General features: G+C 46.9%; 3 protein-coding genes across 4 annotated transcripts; 1 reads left to right on the plus strand and 2 right to left on the minus strand.

Moving 5' to 3' along the window:
• Positions 1 to 5,924: 5,924 nt before the first annotated feature.
• On the plus strand, positions 5,925 to 7,585 carry LOC135440800 (transcription factor SPT20 homolog). Its single transcript, XM_064700161.1, has 2 exons — positions 5,925 to 6,649; positions 6,712 to 7,585. The coding sequence occupies exons 1-2, from the start codon at positions 5,925 to 5,927 to the stop codon at positions 7,379 to 7,381; spliced, it is 1,395 nt and encodes a 464-aa protein (XP_064556231.1). The 3' UTR covers positions 7,382 to 7,585.
• Positions 7,586 to 10,404: 2,819 nt separating this feature from the next.
• LOC135440869 (farnesol dehydrogenase) lies at positions 10,405 to 12,177 on the minus strand. The gene is made up of 3 exons (XM_064700248.1): positions 11,583 to 12,177; positions 10,597 to 10,737; positions 10,405 to 10,520 (listed from the first exon to the last, which is right to left on the minus strand). The coding sequence occupies exons 1-3, from the start codon at positions 12,159 to 12,161 to the stop codon at positions 10,479 to 10,481; spliced, it is 762 nt and encodes a 253-aa protein (XP_064556318.1). The 5' UTR covers positions 12,162 to 12,177; the 3' UTR covers positions 10,405 to 10,478.
• A 1,856-nt stretch (positions 12,178 to 14,033) lies between these two features.
• Positions 14,034 to 18,901, minus strand: LOC135440851 (trichohyalin-like). Of its 2 annotated transcripts, XM_064700228.1 has the most exons (4): positions 18,553 to 18,901; positions 17,163 to 18,466; positions 15,875 to 17,132; positions 14,034 to 15,797 (listed from the first exon to the last, which is right to left on the minus strand). In XM_064700228.1, the coding sequence occupies exons 1-4, from the start codon at positions 18,693 to 18,695 to the stop codon at positions 14,441 to 14,443; spliced, it is 4,062 nt and encodes a 1,353-aa protein (XP_064556298.1). In that variant the 5' UTR covers positions 18,696 to 18,901; the 3' UTR covers positions 14,034 to 14,440. The 2 variants fall into 2 exon arrangements, with proteins under 2 accessions (XP_064556298.1, XP_064556297.1); XM_064700227.1 differs by having other exon boundaries at positions 15,875 to 18,466.
• Between the last annotated feature and the right edge of the window lie 502 nt (positions 18,902 to 19,403).

A 19,403-nucleotide genomic window follows, 5' to 3' on the forward strand; every position in this document is an offset into this window, starting at 1 on the left:
ACAGCAACACGAAAAATTGCTGACACAGCAACAGCAGCAACAACAACAACAACAACAACAACAACAACAACAACACGCAAATTGTTTGCCTCAGCAATTGGCGTGACACTTTTTTGTTGTTGTTGTTGCTCCCTTTATATTTTATATTTTTTCTCTTTTGCTGCTCTTTGTTCTTGTTGTTGTTGTTGCTGTCGTTGTTGTTGTTGTTGTTGTTGTTGTCGCTGTTGCTGCTGTTGCTTTTATAAATCATGCCTACAAGTATGCAACGCAATTTTTTCAATTACAACTCGCTGGCAATTTACTTTTCGTGTGGGCCGCAGCAGCAGCGCAAATGCTGTCCGTTTAGCTATTTTTCAGCTAAATGTGGCTAGGCGCTTGTCGTACGATCTAGCTATTTTACAGCTTAATGTTGCTTAGAGCTTGCATTGCGCAATCTAGCTATATTTGTAGCTATATGCGGCTAAGCATAGCTTCGCAAATCTAGCTATTTTACAGCTTAATGTTGCTTAGGGCTTGTATAGCGAATCTAGCTATATTTTTAGCTATATGAGGTTAAGCACTAGCTTCGTAAATCTAGCTATTTTTCAGCTAAATGTGGTTAGGCGCTTGTATTGCGAATCTAGCTATATTCCAGCTTAATGTTGCTTAGGGCTTATATTGCGAATCTAGCTATATTTTAGCTATATGCGGATAAGCATAGCTTCGCAAATCAAGCTATTTTTCAGCTAAATATGGCTAGGCGCTTACGTTGTCTTACGATCTAGCTATATTTGAGCTAAATACGTCTAAGAAATGGTTGGTCAAATGTTCATCTATGTTTCAGCTCAATATATCCGCTACAAATAGTTGATTTTGCTATTTTCCCGCTAGAAAAGGCGATATTTTTCAACAAAATATGATAAATTCAGATATATATCAGCTTAATATGCGCAATAAATATGCTGGGTGCCCGAAAAATGGATTAATCTAGCTATTTTCCCGATAATTTGGTCGATTATCGTTATTACTAATTTCCCGCTAAAATTTGGTTTTTATTGCCAATTTACCGGATATTTGCCTACCATATATATTAGATCTATTTATTTCCATGCTAAATATAACCATCGAGATATAGCTATTTTCCTGCTAAATGTGGCCGATTCGGCTCAATGTGGCTTAGATCCTGTTTCAATCTATTGTAAGAAAAATTTGGCCAATTCACCTTTTTGTATGTATCGACAATCTAGCTTTTTTTTTCCGCTTAATGTGGCTAGTTATTTTCGAGCTAAGTTTGGCTAAACTAGTTTATCTCTAGAAAACATCTTATTAACAGAGAGAAAGCGAATTAAGCTATTTTAAACTATTTGTTGGCCTTTCCCAACATTGGATGCAGTTGCAGTTGGCAACACTGGCACAGGGTGGTGCCTGGCACAGGGTGTAGTAGCTGTGGTTCGTTTCAGCTGCCAGCTCGGCGAAATCTGACGCTGTGTCGCTTTGCTGCAATTGCAATTGACAATTTATGTGCGGCATTGTCTTCTTCTTGTTTTTCTGTAAACGCATTTGCTACAATTTTTACAAGCCAATCGATGCTGAAGGTGCGACTCATTCGAACGACATCGAATGCAATCGCATTCGATTGAATGTGGCCATCGCAAAAACAACCAAACCGAACTCGCATCGCACAAAAATACGAAAAACAATAGACACCTGCACATCACAGGCAGGTAAACAAATCGGATGGGATTTGACCGACTTATGGGGGTGGGAAATTTTGACCTTTGTCTATATACGATATTTGAGGGAACCACTGTAACATGCATTTAGACCAAGAATTATGTTGCCAGACCTTGATGCCAATTTGATAAGGAGGCCAAACCGTGAACAAAGAGCCAAACCTCTTGAAAATCGGATGAGATTTGACCGACTTATGGGGGTGGGAAATTTTGGCCCATGTCTATATACGATATTAGAGGGTACCACTGTAACATGCATTTAGACCAAGAATAATGTTGGAAGACTGTAATGCCAATTTGATAAGGAGGCCAAGCCATGAACAAAGAGCCAAACCTCGTGAAAATCGGATGAGATTTGACCGACTTATGGGGGTGGGAAATTTTGACCTTTGTCTACATATGATATTTGAGGGTACACTGTAACATGAATTAGGACCAAGAATAATGTTGCCAGACTTAAATGCCAATTTGATAAGGAGGCCAAACCATGAACAAAATGTCAAACCTCGTGAAAATCGGATGAGATTTGACCGACTTATAAGGGTGGGAAATTTTGGCCTATGTCTACACAGGATAATAACAGTTATATACCGGCCTTGGCCGTGGAACGTATAAAATAAATTCTCTCAAAGATCTGAGTTAGAGGCCGATCGGATGGTAAGCAAAAAGGTTTCATACACGCGTTTTTCGCGATTTTTCCACACTTGCGGGTGGAATTTCCCGCATTCCCAACCTGACGTGCACCTTCAGTCGGTTAGTCAATCAGTTATGCTGTCAATCAATCAGTCCGTCACGACAAACATAGAGATAATGTGCAAATCTAATGTAATAAATAATTAATAATATGCTCGTTATCGATAATTTATCGATTTTGGGTAAATATAGGCAAAACAATCAATGTCAAGAAAATGAAACTTACCAAAGCTAAAATTAAGTCATTCATCGTTCAGATCTTTCTGGAATGAAAAAGATAAAGAAATATATAAATTAGAATGTGAACAACAAATGAAGAAATACCTAATTATTATTATCGATAATTTATCTATTTGGGTAAACATAGGGAAATAATCAGAGTTTATATTCTTAAATTTCAATAAATATATAGTTTAAAAAAAAATAAATCGAAATTTCGTTAAAACTAAAAATCAAAGTTAGCGAGTGCCTACTGTACTTTCTTGGGTTAATTAATTTTTAAAAATTTGTATAAAATCTTCTCAATATACATTTCGATTTTCGATATTATTTTGCCTAATTGCGTTAACCTGGCCACACCAGCGGGGCCCAAAACTGGGCGAAGGGCGTGGCTGGGTAGGGGCGTGGCACAGGGAGCTCAACTTCTGTCAAAGCCAGCTGACAACTCTAAACAGCAGCGCGTCAACTCTTGAAGCTTTTATTTAATTAAAATGTTATTATTATTTGGCGTCAGCGTCAGCGTCGGCAGCGACGTCGACGCTGGCTTCAGCCTGGCAATTCACAGTTGACAGTTTGTCAGTTCACAAGTTAACAGTTAAATGTCAAGTGAGACCCGAAAAGCAACCCCCCCCCCCACCCCCTCCCCTCACGAACACTCGCATTCGCTCTGTCACGCTCGCGTCCTCTCGCTCGCACTCACGCGTGCTCTCTCTGCCCGTGCACTGCAGCTGCAGCCATTCACAATAGTTGCCTTGGCAGCCGCATCGCTGCTGACGTCGCTGCTGACGTCGCTGCTGCTGTCGCTGCGTAGCTGCAATTAAAATAAAACAAATAAATGTCGCCTGCGTGTGGGCGGCGTTAACGGTCGGGGCGTGGCTTTGACGTTCCGACTGACTGCAATGAAATATTTTGCCGCTTTTATAAGCGACTCGCGTTGTTGTTGTTGTTGTTGTTGTTGTTGTTGCTGCAGTTGCACCTGTGCTGCACGTCGCAGTCGCCGCCCCGTCCCCGCCCCCCGCCCACAACAATTTGTTAGCAACTCAGTCAACGAGAACGCGGCGAAGACAAAAATAAAGGCAAATGCGCCTTTTGTTATCGTTGTTGTTGTTGTTGTTGTTGTTGTTAAAGTTGTTGTTATTGTTATTGTTGCCATTTGACAACGACTACGACAACGACAACGTCAAATACTTGATGGATGTAGCGACCTTCACCTGGCTGCCCAGGTGCTGCGACCCTTGGCCAGCCCAAGCCCCGCCCATGTCAACGCATTGCAGCTTAAAGGGAAAATAACTAGAACAAAAAAACACCTGACATGAACTCAGAGTCAGAGACGAGGGGAGAGAGGGCGAGGCAGAAATGGAGAGATTTGATAAGTGGAGAGTAAAGATCCGAGTGAAGGAACTAGATGGAATATTTGTGGATACGAGAGCGTAGAGTAGGCAATAAAGTGTGGAGAGATGGGGAAAAAAGCAAAACCAGTGGAGAAAATACAAAAAAAAAAAATAGATGCGAGTAGAGTGGAGACAAACTGCCTATGGAGAAGAGAATAAAGGGTGGAGAGAAGGGGTAATGAAGTGGAGAGCAGAAAGTAAGACAAAAATGTAGATAGTTGATATTTGTAATGAATGGAGACTAGAAACTACCACCTGACATGAACTCAGAGTCAGAGACGAGGGGAGAGAGGGCGAGGCAGAAATGGAGAGATTTGATAAGTGGAGAGTAAAGATCCGAGTGGAGGAACCAGATGGAATATTTGTGGATGAGAGAGCGTAGACTAGGGAATAAAGTGTGGAGAGATGGGGAAAAAAGCAAAACCGAAAAAAAATACAAAAAAAAAAAAATGCGTGTAGAGTGGAGACAAAATGCCTATGGAGAAGAAAATGTAGAGATGAGATGAATAAATGGCGGAGAGAAGGGGTAATGAAGTAGATAGTTGTGGAGAATAAAGCGTGGAGAGTACAGGAAATGATGTGGAGAGTAGAAATTACGAAAAAAAAATGTAGATAGTAGACATTTGTGTGGAATGGAGACTAGAAACTTAATGAAGAGTTTATGGATGAGAGTGTAGAGCACAGAATAAAGCGTGGAGAGTTGAGGGAATGAAGTGGATAGTACAAATTATGGTTAAACAGTAGTTAATCGAGATTTGACTAGTTGTAGTAGAGAGCAGAAAGTGGAGAGTAAGGATTCGAGTGAATAAACGAGAATATTTGTAGAGCAGAGAATAAAACGTGGAGAGCACAGGAAATGAAGTGGAGAGTAAAATTGAAGGTAAGAAAGGTAGATTGTAGAGATGTGTGTAGTATGGAGACTACAATCGAAATGAAAGTTTCATGGAGAAAATTGTTTGCAATTAAGTTATAACAGTGCAAAAATGAAAAGTTAAAATGCGAGTGGAGTGGAGGACAGCAGGTAGATTAAATGTTTATGAAAGAGAGCGTAGAATAGAGAATAATGTGTAGAGATGTGGTTAGAATGGAGACTATAAACTAGATGTAAGGCTTATGGAGGCGATTCCAGAGCAGAGACTAGAGTTTAGAGAGTAAAAAAAACCGTATAGAAAATGGAAAGTAAAAATTCAATTGAAGTGGAGAGTTAACGCTCAAAGCTCGTCAAACTCAGTTCTAGCTGAGTTTATAACTGAGCTGTTTAAAAAGCGTTGAAAGCTCAGCTTAGCTTAAGCCAAAACAGAAAGCTCGACAAGCTGAGTACAAACTAAGGCTATTGCTTAAAGCTAGTTGCCTACAAAGCTTTGAAAAAGATCACAAAAGCTTTAAGCTCAAATTAATGGCTTGTATTTAACATATGTTTTCTTATGGATTAATCTATTGGTGAGCTTTTACAATATCTTTCACTCTCTATCTCCTTGACTTAAAAGCCCATAAAAGCTTAAAGCTCTTTTACTGGCTGGCATTCAACACATTTTCTTACCGACGCAACTTGAGCTTTTAGACTAATGCTATCTCTCTCTTTCCCTCTCTAACTCTCTACCTCGCCTAGAAAGCACATTGATATAAAAGCTCATAAAAGCTTAAAGCTCACTTAACTGGCTTGAATTCAACACATATTTTCTTAGAGAAAGAAAGCTCTTTTTCTTCGAGCTTTTACCTCACTCTATCCCTCTCTTTCACTCACACACTTCTTTTTTCTCTCTCTTTCGTTTCATTTCAACTGTCAGAAAATTCAAAATTTTGTCAAAAAAAATAATACAAAAATTTGTTGTTTTTTTGCTTTTGCAACTCGACTCAACATAGGCAAAAATTTGATTGGTCAGCTGAAAAGCTTTGGCTGGTGCAAGCGATGACTGTGGCGGAGACTGAGGAGAACGGCCCAAGCAACAGCAGCAGGAACGCGCCAGGGGCGGGGCCAGGGGCGGGGACGCCGCCGCCGCCGCCGCCGGCGCAGGCGCAGGCGCAGGATCAGAGACCGAATGTCAGATTCGATCCGTTTGCCGGCGGCCAGCCGAAGGTGTATCCCACGCTGCGGCTGCGACTGCGCGAGACGATGCAGGGCGTGCCGACTGCGACTGCGACAGCGACTGCGACTGCGACAGCGACAGAGACTGACAACTGTCCGGTGCTGGTGCAGGGCCGACGGCAGGCGGGCGGCCGTTCGAGCAGCTCGTCGGGTCGCCTGGCCCGCCAGGCGGTCACCCAGCCGCGACGCGTCTCCACGCCGCCGCCGCCGCCGCCGACGCCGACGCCGACGCGTGTTGTCGAAATGATGTTGCCGCCGCCGTCGCCGACGCCGTCGTCGCTGCGAATGCAGTCGCCGCAGCAAAGCTACAGCAGTCGAGGCAGCGGCAGCGGCAGCGGCGTTGGCAGCGGCAGCGGCAGCGGCGTTGGCAGCGGCAGCAGCTACTGGCTAGAAACGCAACACTTGAACGCAGCCAGCGGGCAGGTGGTGGGTCACTCGCAGTCGCTGCCGCTGCCGCTGCCGCTGCAGTCGCAGTCGCTGCTGCAGTCGGAGAGCAGTGGCGCGGCAGAGCGTCGCCTGACCTTTGACCAGTGGCTGCAGTCGAAAAAGTAAGTCAGTTAGAAAATAAAAAAAATCGTAGAGTAAATAACTAAAACGAGAAAAATGACAGGAAACAGGAGTCGCTGCGACGCCGGCAGAGCCGACGCGAGGCGCACCGGCTGCACAGCCTGAAGCAGATGCGCCAACAGATGTCGGAGAAGTGCTATGAGGATTGGCTGCACGGCAAGCGGCGGGTGCACTGCAGCGACCGGCTGTCCGGCGCACTGGCGGAGGCGCAGCGCAAGCGGCGCGAACTTGCGCAGCAGTCTTTGGCCCAGTGGCAGATGCGCAAGCAACAGGAGCTGGAGCAGCGGCGCGACGCGGAGATGCGCGCCGAGCAGGAGCAGCGCGTCCATGAGCAGCTGCGCCGCCAGCTGTCGCAGCTGGCCTGGGAGCGCTGGCTCGCCCAGCTGGCGGTCAAGGCGCAAACCAATCCCGGCCTCCAGACCGAGCTACACTGGCAGCAGCAGCAGCAGCAGCAGCAGCAGCAACATCTGCAGCAGCAGAGCAAGTCGACGGCGGCCGCGGCGCTCAGGCAACGCATACGCAGCGTCAGGCAGCAGCAGCAGCAGCAGCAGCAGCAGCAGCAGCAGCAGCAGCAGCAGCAGCTGGAGCAGCGCAAGCTGCAGGAGCAGCTCGCCTCCTTGTATCTGCATGTCCCCCTCTCGGCGGCGCAGCGCGCTCTGCGCCGGCGTCTCGACGCTATCGATTCGGTGCATTTGCAGCGGCGGCGCAAGTGATGCTACCTGCAAAGCTTTTACTTTTTTTAATCCAAAAGCTTTGACTATCCACCCCGTCCCCCGCGCACAAAATACGTCCGTTCTCCCGTTTGTCCACCTGTTGACCGCCATGTTGAACAGTTAAGTCAGCCAGCCTTAAGCACCATGAATACTTCACAAATCAGACAAAGACAATAAAAGAAATTCATAGTTTCATTACAAAAAGCTTTCGTTTAAAGCTCCAAAGCTTAAAGCTTTGCAGAATTAGCAGGAGATGGCTCAAACATATTAACTTATGTGAACTTATGGCAGGTGCAACAAATAGTCCAATTAAATGGCACTAAATGAGCTTTTAGCATAAATCTTAAAGCTCCACAGAAACTTATTTAAGTTATTTAAGGAACATTACATAAGGTTAGAGAGAGACTAAAACTGAACAAAAGTCCTGCACCTAATCGAGCTTTCAGTCAAAGCTTTTCCATCATTGCAAAAAGCTGTTCTTTAAAGCTCAGTGCTTCACTACATTTGATTCATTTACAATTTTAGCCATGTTCTCACGATTTTAAAGTCGTCTAGGACTTTTGGGAGCTTCAAAAGTTGCTTTTCAGCCAAGCTTTCGATTAAAAGCTTGACTTTTGACACTAAAGCTTTAATGCGCTTTTAAAACATGCAATACAGTTAGTCGAGCATTCAGCCAAATTCTTGTCAAAAGCTTTTGTTTAAAGCTCAAAAGCTTAAAACTTCACAAAACAAGCTTACTTTACACTTTCAGCTTTGCTCTCTCAAGCTTAGAAGCTTGATGAGCTTTTAAAGTCATATAGAACATTTAGGAGCTTTGAAAGCTTGTTTTCAGACACTCTGTCACTAAAAAGCTTGCCTTTTAAGACGGCTTTTACTTTATAATACGCTTTATTTATTAAACTGAAAGCTTGAAAGTGATTTTAAGGATTCACTACAAACAGTCGAGCTTTCAGCCAAAGCTTTTACTTAATACAGAACCAACTTATGCGCTTCATTAATCCGTTTGTTAAGCGCCATGAAACTTTCACAGATTATTCGAAGACAATAAAGGAAAAGGAAGCTTAAAGCTTCAGGATATTTGCTTACTTTACTCTTTAAGATATGTTTTAACGAGCTTGACAGCTTTCAGTTGCTTTCAAATTTGTCTACAACTGTTGGCAGCTTTCAAAGCCCTCCGCCAAGCTTTCACTTAAAACGTGCCTTTTAAGCTGGCTTGCGCCTTAAAATATGCTTTATTTAATGCACTTACAACTTTAAAGCGCTTTATAAACATGCCACACAGAGAGTCGAGCTTTCAGCAAAAGCTTATATCACCTGAAATGAGCTTAAAGCTTTTACATATTCTTAAAGCTGTTGATGCTGCATTGGAATTCGTTGAATATTTTCGGGAATTTGCCCAGCAGCACTTTGTGTGCTGACGTGTTAAATGCAGCTAAAAAGCTTTACAAACAAAATTGCACAACACTGGTCTTCAGATGCTGTTGCACACAGCCGACCTGCGGCATTCAGTGTGTGTGTGTGTGTGTGTGTGTGCTTGTGTGTGTGCGGTGAGGTGAGTGTTAATTACAAATACAATTTTGAACAGTTCACAACCGAAGAGCTTCGCAAAGCTCGACTGCAGCATCTTGCCGGGGCGCATCTCGCTTGGCTTAACTCGGCTGTCAAGTTTTTGTTGTGTGTGTATTTTTTTTTTTCTTGGCCTAATTCAATTAGGCTAACAATAGCTGGAACACCTACAATTCTCGGCTGGGGAATTGCAGCTCCATGTTACCCGTTGACTTTGTGAAAGGCTCCGAAGCCCCAGGCGCAGGTCAACTGTCTGGTCATTAGACCGCAGCGCAGACAATGCGAGGGGAGACGGGTGGGATTGGGATTGGGTTTGGGTTTGGATTTATAAGGCCGATACGCAGCCTACACGCCCCCCCCGACGCCCCCCGACGCCCCCCGACGCTCACTTATCCTTTTAATCCATTTCCATTGTGTCGCTCAGAGACATTTTTTGTTGGTCCGGCAACAGGACGCAGCACTTTTGCTGAAATGCATGCCCCAACACACATGCCACACACACACACACACACATGAATCGATGCCCCAGAGATAAAATGAGCGAGTGAGAGAGAGCGAGAGAGACAGAAATGGAGGCTGGAGCAAGTGCAGCAGCTGCTGCTGCTGTTGATTTGAGTGCTGGGTAAAAAGGGAGCCCACATTTTGGCCAACAAATTGAGCTGCTTGCAATGTTTTGCGGCTGCAGCCGACTCCAGCCCAGCTACCCCCCCCCCCCCCCCCCCCTCCCCTCTTGCCCCCTCTCGCCACACTTTGTGCTTTTGGGGCAACAACTTTGGCTCGTTGCCGACCGGCCGGCCATGTTTGCCAATCCAATGAGCTGCTTGTCCCAGCTTCGCAACCAGCTGCAAGGCAAGGCACCTGCTTCATTTTCAACAAAAACACAAATGCAAATTTTTCTTTTTGATTTTCTCCATATTTTGTTGTTGTTGTTGTTGTTCATCTTCTTCTTCTGCTGATTCAACAATTGCACCTCCGATGTGCCCCTGATCGATGTGTGTGTGTGTGCGTGTGTGTGTGTGTGTGTGTGGCCAGGATTGATCATATAAGACCCCGAAAATTCAGACTCTGAACACACACACACACACACACACACACACACACAGTTACACTCAGCTACATGAGCTTCAATCAAGTTGATTTCGCTCAGCGGCCGTCCCTTGGGGTCGGCTGGAACAGGTTTTCTTGGCCAGAAAATCCTTGTAGCATATTTGACTTTGGGCCATCTGGAGGTTGAAGGCCACAGCATTCGGGCTGATTGGTCTGGGTAATGGAATTAGGGGCAAGAAGGCAAGTTTTGGAACCGAACCGGTTCGAGCCAGGCATTCGTATTGCTATTTAAAATGAGCGTCGCAGCGAACCAACCTAAAGGCAGGTAGCTGGTTCGAACCCAAAACGAAATTAATGAATCATTATAGGTCTCTAGCTAGAGAGTCACAAACCCAATATACCCTTTACCATGCCGTGATTAGTGTATATATTTGGTTCATCAATATAATGTTTCTATATGCATAAAGTCAAATGCGAACTGCGCCTAAAACTTTTCACCCTGCGGCTTGATGGTGATGTTTTGCACCTGCCAAAAGTAGAAGAAGCATTTGGTTAGAGAGAGAGAGAGAGAGAGAGAGAGAGAGCCGAGTTAAGGAACTGACCTGCACATTGGCTGGCGTGCCAATGGTCCAGAGTATGGCATCGGCGACATCCTCGGCGCGCAGCATGGGCATGTGCTGCTTGATGACGCCCTGCAGCTGCTCGGGCAAGATGTCCGTGTCGACAATGCCTGGACTGATGGTCTGCAATGGCAACACAAAAATAATGTGACACACACACACACACACACACCACTAGAGATGGTCGCGTGCCCAACACGAACACGAGCCTAACGAATGTTGAGCACATAAAACGCGTTCGAATTTCATTAGGAATATTGCCAAAAAAAAATTGGTAAGCGTAGAGCTCTGGATGGCAACGTATTTGCCTGGCTAAATGCATTGAGTCAATCGAAAAACGTCCAACATGTTGCTGACTCGAGATGATCGAACTCGAACATGCTCGAACTACGTTTGAATGCAGTTGCTGGCAGGCAAAGTAATTGCTAATTGATTCGAGCTCAAGCTGATCGCGCGAGCTGGCTTCAAACATCGCCATTCGTTCATTCGATTGTGTTCGATTTGTGTTATTTGTGCTCGAACATGTTGCTAGCTCAAAGATGTTGCGATGATGATGATTCAAACGAAGTTTTGTCTTCTGTTGAAAATATGCAATCGCAGTGTAAGTTGCAGGCGAAGTATTTGCCTGGGCAAATGTCAACCACAATACATTGCAGATACACGCAAAAAGCTTTTAGTCGTGCGTGTCAATACTCAAATTTGTGCGTTACTCAAATTTGTCGAGTTGCAGACAAAAACAAATTGATTCGGTCGACTCGAACCAGAGCTGATCAAGTGAAGAGGCTGGGTTTTGCTCGAGCTAAATGTATATTTGCTCGAACAGTTCGAACTCGAACCTGCTCGAACAGTTCGAAGCACGTTTGAATGGCTTAACGTTTGAAGCTCGCAGACTCGAGTCGATTAAATCGATATAATATTTGAGTCATTTATATTTGATTAACCGACGCATCTCTAAGGTCCACACTTACCGAGACGCGGACTTGGGTCTTGTGACGCTGGAACTCCTGCCGATAGATCTCCTGCATGGCGCGCAAAGCAAACTTGCTCGCCGGATAGATGTTCAGCGAGGGCAGCTGTGCGCCCAGATTTGGCACCTGCTGACCCGCCACGCTGTTAACAATGATCACATGGCCCGGCTGCTGCTCATCCTGCCGCATCGCCTGAAATGCCTCGCGTACGCAATAGACACTGCCCATTATGTTCGTCTCGATGGTGTCGCGTATCGGTTGCGTATTGCCAGCACCGCTCAGCTCCGTGGTGGCCATGATGCCCGCATTGCTGACCAGCACATGTACGCCGCCCAGCTGTCGCTTGGTCCACTCGAATGCCTGCAGCACTTGCGATTCGTGTCTTATATCGCATTGGATAGCGTGCAGGCGCCGTTGCTGCGACACCGGCAGCTGGGCGCGCAGCTGCTCGATTCGATCCTGGCGTCTGGCCAGACCCACAACCAACAGACCGGCACCGACCAAGGCGCGGGCAGAGGCGGCACCGATGCCAGCGCTGGCGCCGCTCACCACGGCCACTTTGTTGCGCCAACGTTCCATGCTGACGACTGAGACGCAGCTGGGACCGCCAACCGGGCAGAGAGCTCGACTGGAAGCCCCAGCAATGCGAACGGATCGAACAGGTCGACGGCGCGGGGGCCTAAGCCGTATCGATTTACTCTCCCCCCCCCCCCCCCTCCTCCTCCACGCCCGCTGACACCATTCCATGCTCATGTCTTTGTCTTTGTCTTTCGGCCACGTTGAGGTAATCGTCTGAGCTGGATGCACACTCACCCCAGCTCTCCATCCACCAGCCACTAGCCACTATATATCCTGCAAGTAATTACCAAACACTTGCCACACCAAAGCACCTCCCCCCTCCCCCAATCAATATGCCCGCTGTGATTAGGTACACTCAGAAAAAAAAAAGAACAGCCCGAAAGTTGAAAACTTCGGTCTGAGCTAATAAGCTTACTGATAAGTTGAAATTTCTTTTCTAACAATTTATAAGAAATTTTAATACTAAATAAAATTGAATCAGAATTTATAAAAAATTTCAGAAAAGTAGAAAATGCTGTTATAAAAATGTCTGCCAATTTTGATTCAATACAATAAACATTGATAAAAAAAAAACAAAAATAAAATATTTTTTGCACTGTGGCACAAAACTGACGAAAAGATTATATTTTGGACTCAAGTTTTCAAAAACAAAAACAATTTTCGACAATAAAAATTTTCTAAAATTAGTGAAACTTTTTTTTTGGAGTGTAGCTTTAGGGGAAGGCGTACAGCTATTTGGTTGGCCGGATTTAAAACAGGGAATCATGAATAGTTCAGTTTGCATTTCTACGAATCGAACTGCATTGTTTGGATGCAAAATTCGATGTAAAAAAAATGTTTGTAACGGAAAGGCTTCTCCGATCCCTTAAAGCATATATATATATATATATATATATATTCTGGGCCTCAGCCTCAACAGCCGAATCGATGGGTAAATCGAACTTAAGAGCTACAGACTTGAAATATTGAATATAAATTCTAGCTACAGTACGCAGCTTAAGAGTATTTTAAATGAACGATAAATATCGATTTTCGAATCGTTGAGGAGGGCCAAAGTCGGATCTGAGATCCCAAAAACTAGATCAGAGCGAAGAACCAAGTCGTCTAACTTTTCAGACTTCATTGAATTCAATATAAACTCTCGATAGATTAGCTGCTCAAGCGGTTTTCAAGGTATCGATAAGTATCGATGTGTCGAAAGCTTTTGGAACCAAAGATTTTAAAGTTGGATAACTCGGCCTATATTCATGAAATCAATAAAAATCGAGCCAAGTCGTCAAACTCTTCAGACTTCATTCAATTCAATATGAACTCTCGATAGATTAGCTGCTCAAGCGTTTTTCTAGGTATCGATAGGCATCGATAAGTATCGATAAGTATCGAAAAAACGCGTTTCATTAAAACCATCGATGACTCGCCCTATTTCGGAGAGCTCAATAAAAATTGATATCGATAAGAGCTGGAGATAATGAATATAGTATTTGAACAAGCTTCATCGGCAAGCTAGAAAATCGATAAATATCGATTGTGAACGGCCAAATTTTAGCATATCTCAATACACAGATAAAGGATATTTATTTTTTCTCGCTGACTCGAACTGGGTAGAGGATATCTTCCAGTCGGTCACCTCTTCCAAGTAGATTCACGCTTTCAATCGAGTTCCATTTAGTTGTCATTCTTTGTGACTGACAATTGGCGATTATCGATTGCCTTTGCTTCGGTTCCTATATTAGAGATTTTTATTATTTATAATTTACTACACACAAATGCAACTAAATTCAAGAATTCCTAAAACTCCTAGGAAAACAACAATAAATAGGTCTAGCCTCAATTTAGATCTATGCAAATTATACGACGGAAAAGTAAAAAAAAAAACTATGTTTGGGAATCGTTGGGAAGGGGAAGGGGAATGGGAATGGGAAAGGGATAGGGGAGTGGGGAAGGGATGGGGAAAGTGGCTAAAGGGAAATGGAAGGAGGAAGGTGGGAACTGAAGGGATGAGGATTATGTGAGGTGGGGTTAGGAAAGGTGGGGTTAAGGTGGGAGGTTGAGGGAGGTGCGTTGTCCAGGAAGATGGATTGTTGGGAGAGAGTGTAGTTAGGGTAAGGGGTTGAGTAATAGAAGGAAGAGGAGAAGATCATCAAGTGTGGGGTAGTCGGGAGGTTTTTACAAGGGGAGGAGGTTAGGAAAGGCGTTAAGGGAATGGGTTGAGGATAAAGGGTTATGGAAGGAAGCGGGTTGGTTGGGTTCCTCAGACTTTGGCTAACGTCCTAGACAAACTAGCGCCAGGGTTTTGATTTCTGCGCCTCCTTGGTCTCCTTGCCCATGAGCAGACGCTTCGGCTCAGTGCTGCGTGCACGCTGCAATGGTGCAATCGATTTCCTGGCTATCGATTGCAATTGCTCCTCGGAGCGTTGGATACGCGACTCGTTGAGCGACATTTTCCGTACATTATGCCGCTGAATATTCGCTGCCTCGTCCACATAGACGGCGCGTCGCTGCTGTTGCTTCAACTCCTGCCTCAGCTCCTGTTTCAGTTCCTCTTTCAGATTGCGACAGCTGTCGCTCAGGCTGCGCTCCGGCAGCGCCTTGCCCTCCTCGACCCAGGCCTTCAGTTTTTTGCGCAATTGTTCGCGCTTCTGTTGGAATTTGCGCGGCAATATTTTGCTATTCTGCATATCCTGCTGCTTGCGCAGCTGCTCCAGCTGATCGTCGCGCAGCTGGCGCGGCCCCTGGCCACAATCCGATGTCTGGACGACCTTGCGCATTTCGCGCACACGCTGCGCATTGCTCTTGCTCCAGATGATGGGACTACGCTGCGGCCGCAACTGGCAGCTATCCTTGGTCGCAGCCGCTGGACGCTCCTCGAGCAGCGTCAGCTCCGCCTCCTCCGGCTGGGTCTGTGATGCGGCATCGCTTAGACGCAAGCGCTCCGTATCCCGGTGCTCTCCGCCGGAGCCGACTGTCGTCGTCGTCGTCATCGTCTTGGTTGGCCCACCGCATTCCTTGGTCGTCAGACGGATCGGCTCCTTGAAGGTCTGACGCCAGAGTTTCCGTCGCGGCTGTGCCAGTCGCTCCAGCCGCTCATAGTCGGGTCCGCTGCGCACCTGCGCCCCTAGCTGTCCCGGCTGTCCCGGCTGTCCTGGCTGTCCCGGCTGTCCCGTCCGGGACGTTGGCAACAGCGTCTGCCACTCGTTGGGATTGCGGTAGTGGGGCGCATTGGATGCGCGCAGCGAGTCCATGCCCCGGCCCATGGCCACCGGCTTGGGGCGATTCCGAGCGGCATATACCCACTGCTCCCAGGCCTCGGCGCTCAGTTCGCGTCGCGTCGAATCGATTAGATTCTGGCGCGCCAGGCACGCCTCGCGCTCGAGTCGCTGCGCCTTGAGCTCGGAGCGCTTTTCGCGCTCCCATTCGAGGAGGCGACGCTGCGCCTCCTCGGCGGGCAGCGACTGTCGCGATTTGGCCGTTGTCTGTGCGGAGCTCAGATCGGATTTGGCGCGACGCATCTGATTGGTTTTGGTCTGTATCCAGCGCTCGTACTTCAGCTGCGCCAGGCGCGCCCGTTCCACTGCGCGCTGTTCCTCCAGCTCCGAGTACAGGCGGCGATCCATGGCCAGCTGCTGTTGCAGTTCACTGTGGGTTGGAGGGTTAGGTTCGATTTGGATTTGGATTTGGGGTTAGCTGAGTTGGTTCGAGTTGGTTTAGCTTACTTCTTGGCCGCCAGCCAGGCGTAGAAGGGCGAGTCTGGCGATTTGGACGAGGCATCGGCACTGTTGCCTCTCCTGTAGATCCTATCCTCCGAATTGTTGACCGTAGAAAGCAGCGTGCTATGCGCAATTACCTCGCTGCTGTTCCACAGGGCCAGCTCTTCCACGCTCCGATATTCCCTCGTCTCAATCTGTGGCTTCACGGGTTGTGACTTTATCGGTGGCGCCAAAAACTCCGGCTGCAACTTTTCCTCTGGCAGTGACTTTTCCGGTTGCGATATATCCGGATGCGACCTTTTCTCTGGTTGCGGATTAGTTTCGCCTTGCGACTTCTTTTCCGGTTGCGACATCACTGGATGCGACTTCTCGGGATGTGTCATTCTCTCCGAATGCGATCTATCCAGATGCGACTTGTCCGGCAGCGACTTTACCGGCTGTGACTTCTCTGGATTAGGCAACTCCGGTTGAGACTTCTCTTGCTTTTTATCTGGCTCCGAATTCATCTCTGAGTACAGCATTTGCGAACGCGCCTTCTCCGGCTGTGACCTCTTTTCCGGCTGCGCTTTCTCCGGCTGCCTCTTCTCCGGTTTCCATTTCGCCGACTGCGGAGGCCCCGGCAGCGATCTGCCGGCTAGCGATCTGTCCAGTAGCGATCTCTCCGAGCACGACTTTTCCAAGTATTTCTTCTCCAATTGCGATTTTTTCGGCTGCGACATCTCCAAGTACGTCTTCTCTACGTGCGCTTTCTTCGAGTGGGACTTCTCCGAGTGCGACTTCTGCGAATGCGACTTCTCTGGCTGCGATTTCTCTGGCTGCGATTTCTCTGGCTGCGTCTTCTCTGGCTGCGTCTTCTCTGGCTTCGACATCTCTGGCTGCGACTTCTCCAAGTGCGATTTCTCGGAGTACGACTTCTCGGAGTACTTCTCGGAGTACGACCTCTCGGAGTAGGACTTCTCGGAGTACGAGTTCTCCAAGCACGACTTCTTCAAGCACGACTTCTTCAAATACGCCTTCTGCAAGTACACCTTCTCCATATAGTCCTTCTCCAAGTACTCCTTCTCCAAGTACTCCTTCTCCAAGCACTCCTTCTCCAGGTACTCCTTCTCCGATTGCGACTCCTCAAAGTGCGTCTCCGGTTGGGCACTTGCGAAATGTGATTTTTTCTCAGGCTGCGACTTCGACAAGTGAGATTTCACCAGCTGGGCCTTCACTAGCTGCGACTGCATCTCCGGTTGCGAATTCTCCGGTTCCGACTTCTCCGGTTGCGACTTCTCCGGTTGCGACTTCTCCAGTTGCGACTTCTCCGGTTGCGACTTCTTCAAGTGCGATCTTTCCAGTTGCAACTTCTGCGGCTGAGGCTGCTTCTCCGGTTGCGACTTCGCTGGCTGCGACTTCTCTGGCTGCGATTTCTCTGGCTGCGACTTCTCTGCCAGCGACTTCTCCAAGTGCGATTTCTCGGAGTACGACTTCTTCAAGCACGACTTCTTCAAATACGCCTTCTCCAAGTACTCCTTCTCAAAGTACACCTTCTCCAAGTAGTCCTTCTCCAAGCACTCCTTCTCCAAGTACGCAATTTCCAATTGCGACTCCTCCAAGTGCGTCTCCGGTTGGGCACTTGACAGATGTGATTTTTTCTCAGGCTGCGACTTCGACAAGTGAGATTTCACCAGCTGGGCATTCACTAGCTGCGACTGCATCTCCGGTTGCGAATTCTCCGGTTGCGACTTCTCCGGTTGCGACTTCTTTAAGTGCGATCTTTCCAGTTGCAACTTCTGCGGCTTAGGCTGCTTCTCCGATTGCGACTTAGCTGGCTGCGACTTCTCTGGCTGCGATTTCTCTGGCTGCGACTTCTCTGGCTGCGACTTCTCTGGCTGCGACTTTTCTGGCTGCGACTTTTCTGGCTGCGACTTCTCCAAGTGCGATTTCTCGGAGTACGACTTCTCCAAGCACGACTTTTCCAAGCACGACTTCTTCAAATACGCCTTCTCCAAGTACTCCTTCTCCAAATACGCCTTCTCCAAGCACTCCTTCTCCAAGTTCCTCTTCTGCAAGTACTCCTTCTCCAAGTACTCCTTCTCCAAGTACTCCTTCTCCAAGTACACCTTCTCCAAGTAGTCCTTCTCCAAGCACTCCCTCTCCAAGTACTCCTTCTCCGATTGCGACTCCTCCAAGTGCGTCTCCGGTTGGGCACTTGACAGATGTGATTTTTTCTCAGCCTGCGACTTCGACAAGTGAGATTTCACCAGCTGGGCCTTCACTAGCTGCGACTGCATCTCCGGTTGCGAATTCTCCGGTTCTGACTTCTCCGACAGAGCTTTCTTCTCAAAGTGCGATCTTTCCAGTTGCAACTTCTGCGGCTGAGGCTTCTCCGATTGCGACTTCTCTAGCTGTAAGTGTTCCTTTTTCTGTATCTGAACCTGAGTCTTCTCCTGCTGCCCCCTTTTCTTTTGTTCCCTCTCTGGCTGCTGCTGTCGCTCCCTCTGCTGCTGTTGTCGATCCATGTGCTGTTCCTGCATGAGGAGCACATTCTGCCGCTGACTGGGCGCGGTATCCGCAAAATAATGGAAACGATGGCGATGATCGTAACGTCCCGGGCTGCAACGCAAGCACAGGCAACACGCGAACAGCCGATAGTGGTAGTAGATATTGATTGGAATAACACGCTGATAGGCACAACTTACCGCGTATCCGGCTGCGTTCGGGCTGGACTGCAATTGATTCGGAGATTCTGGCACGAGGCGACCGTCCGCTTGCCCGGCTCCGTGCACAGCATGACGCGCATTATCTCATTGCCATGCTGATCATTGCTGGCCACATACGCCATATCTTCCAATCAGTCCAATCGATCAAGGGTTTCTTTCAAACGAACTGGCTCGTCTAGTGAATAAATTGAATCAACTGGCGCGAATTGCCTTTTCGTTGTGTCAATAGTTGGTTCCGTGGCCGGAGTTTTAGACTTTGTTTAGTTAGTTGTTGTTGCCTCAGCTGTTGAGAGACGATACTAAAATATATGAATGCAAACTATCACAGTCAGCTCCGTAACACAACAACTCAGCAAGGGCTACTCAGTCGAAGGCTGCTTATCTTACGAATATATTGCAAATATGCACGACACAAAATCAACATCTGAGGCGATCAAGTCCGACCTTAGGGTCTATAGGAGCGAGAGTCTTAAGGGCAAGTTCTTCTAGTGAACGAGATTATCGTATTTCCTTTAAATCATCGAAGGTTCGATCCTTTTCTATAACATCAATTATTATCAATTAATCCATCAGACAGGTAATCATCAGCCCGAACAGCTTTTACTCATGCATCTATATTCTTCCAATAGGGAACCTTTGTTATTTTGTTCAAAGTGATTTTAGAGAAAGTCGCCTGTGCTGAATATGCCGCATAGCAAGCGCCTTGGAATTGGATGAGTTGTAGCAATAAATTGATACAAATTATGTTTTTCCTCTTTAGCTTATATTTCTACTAGCGGGTATATACCGGCCTTGCAAAAAGCTTTCAAAAATGATTTTGAAACTGATCG

This window comes from Drosophila montana, unplaced genomic scaffold (assembly GCF_035044405.1).
Source record: "Drosophila montana isolate Dmon_TW-CO22-7 unplaced genomic scaffold, ASM3504440v1 contig_1687_1, whole genome shotgun sequence".
Lineage (NCBI taxonomy): Eukaryota > Metazoa > Arthropoda > Insecta > Diptera > Drosophilidae > Drosophila > Drosophila montana.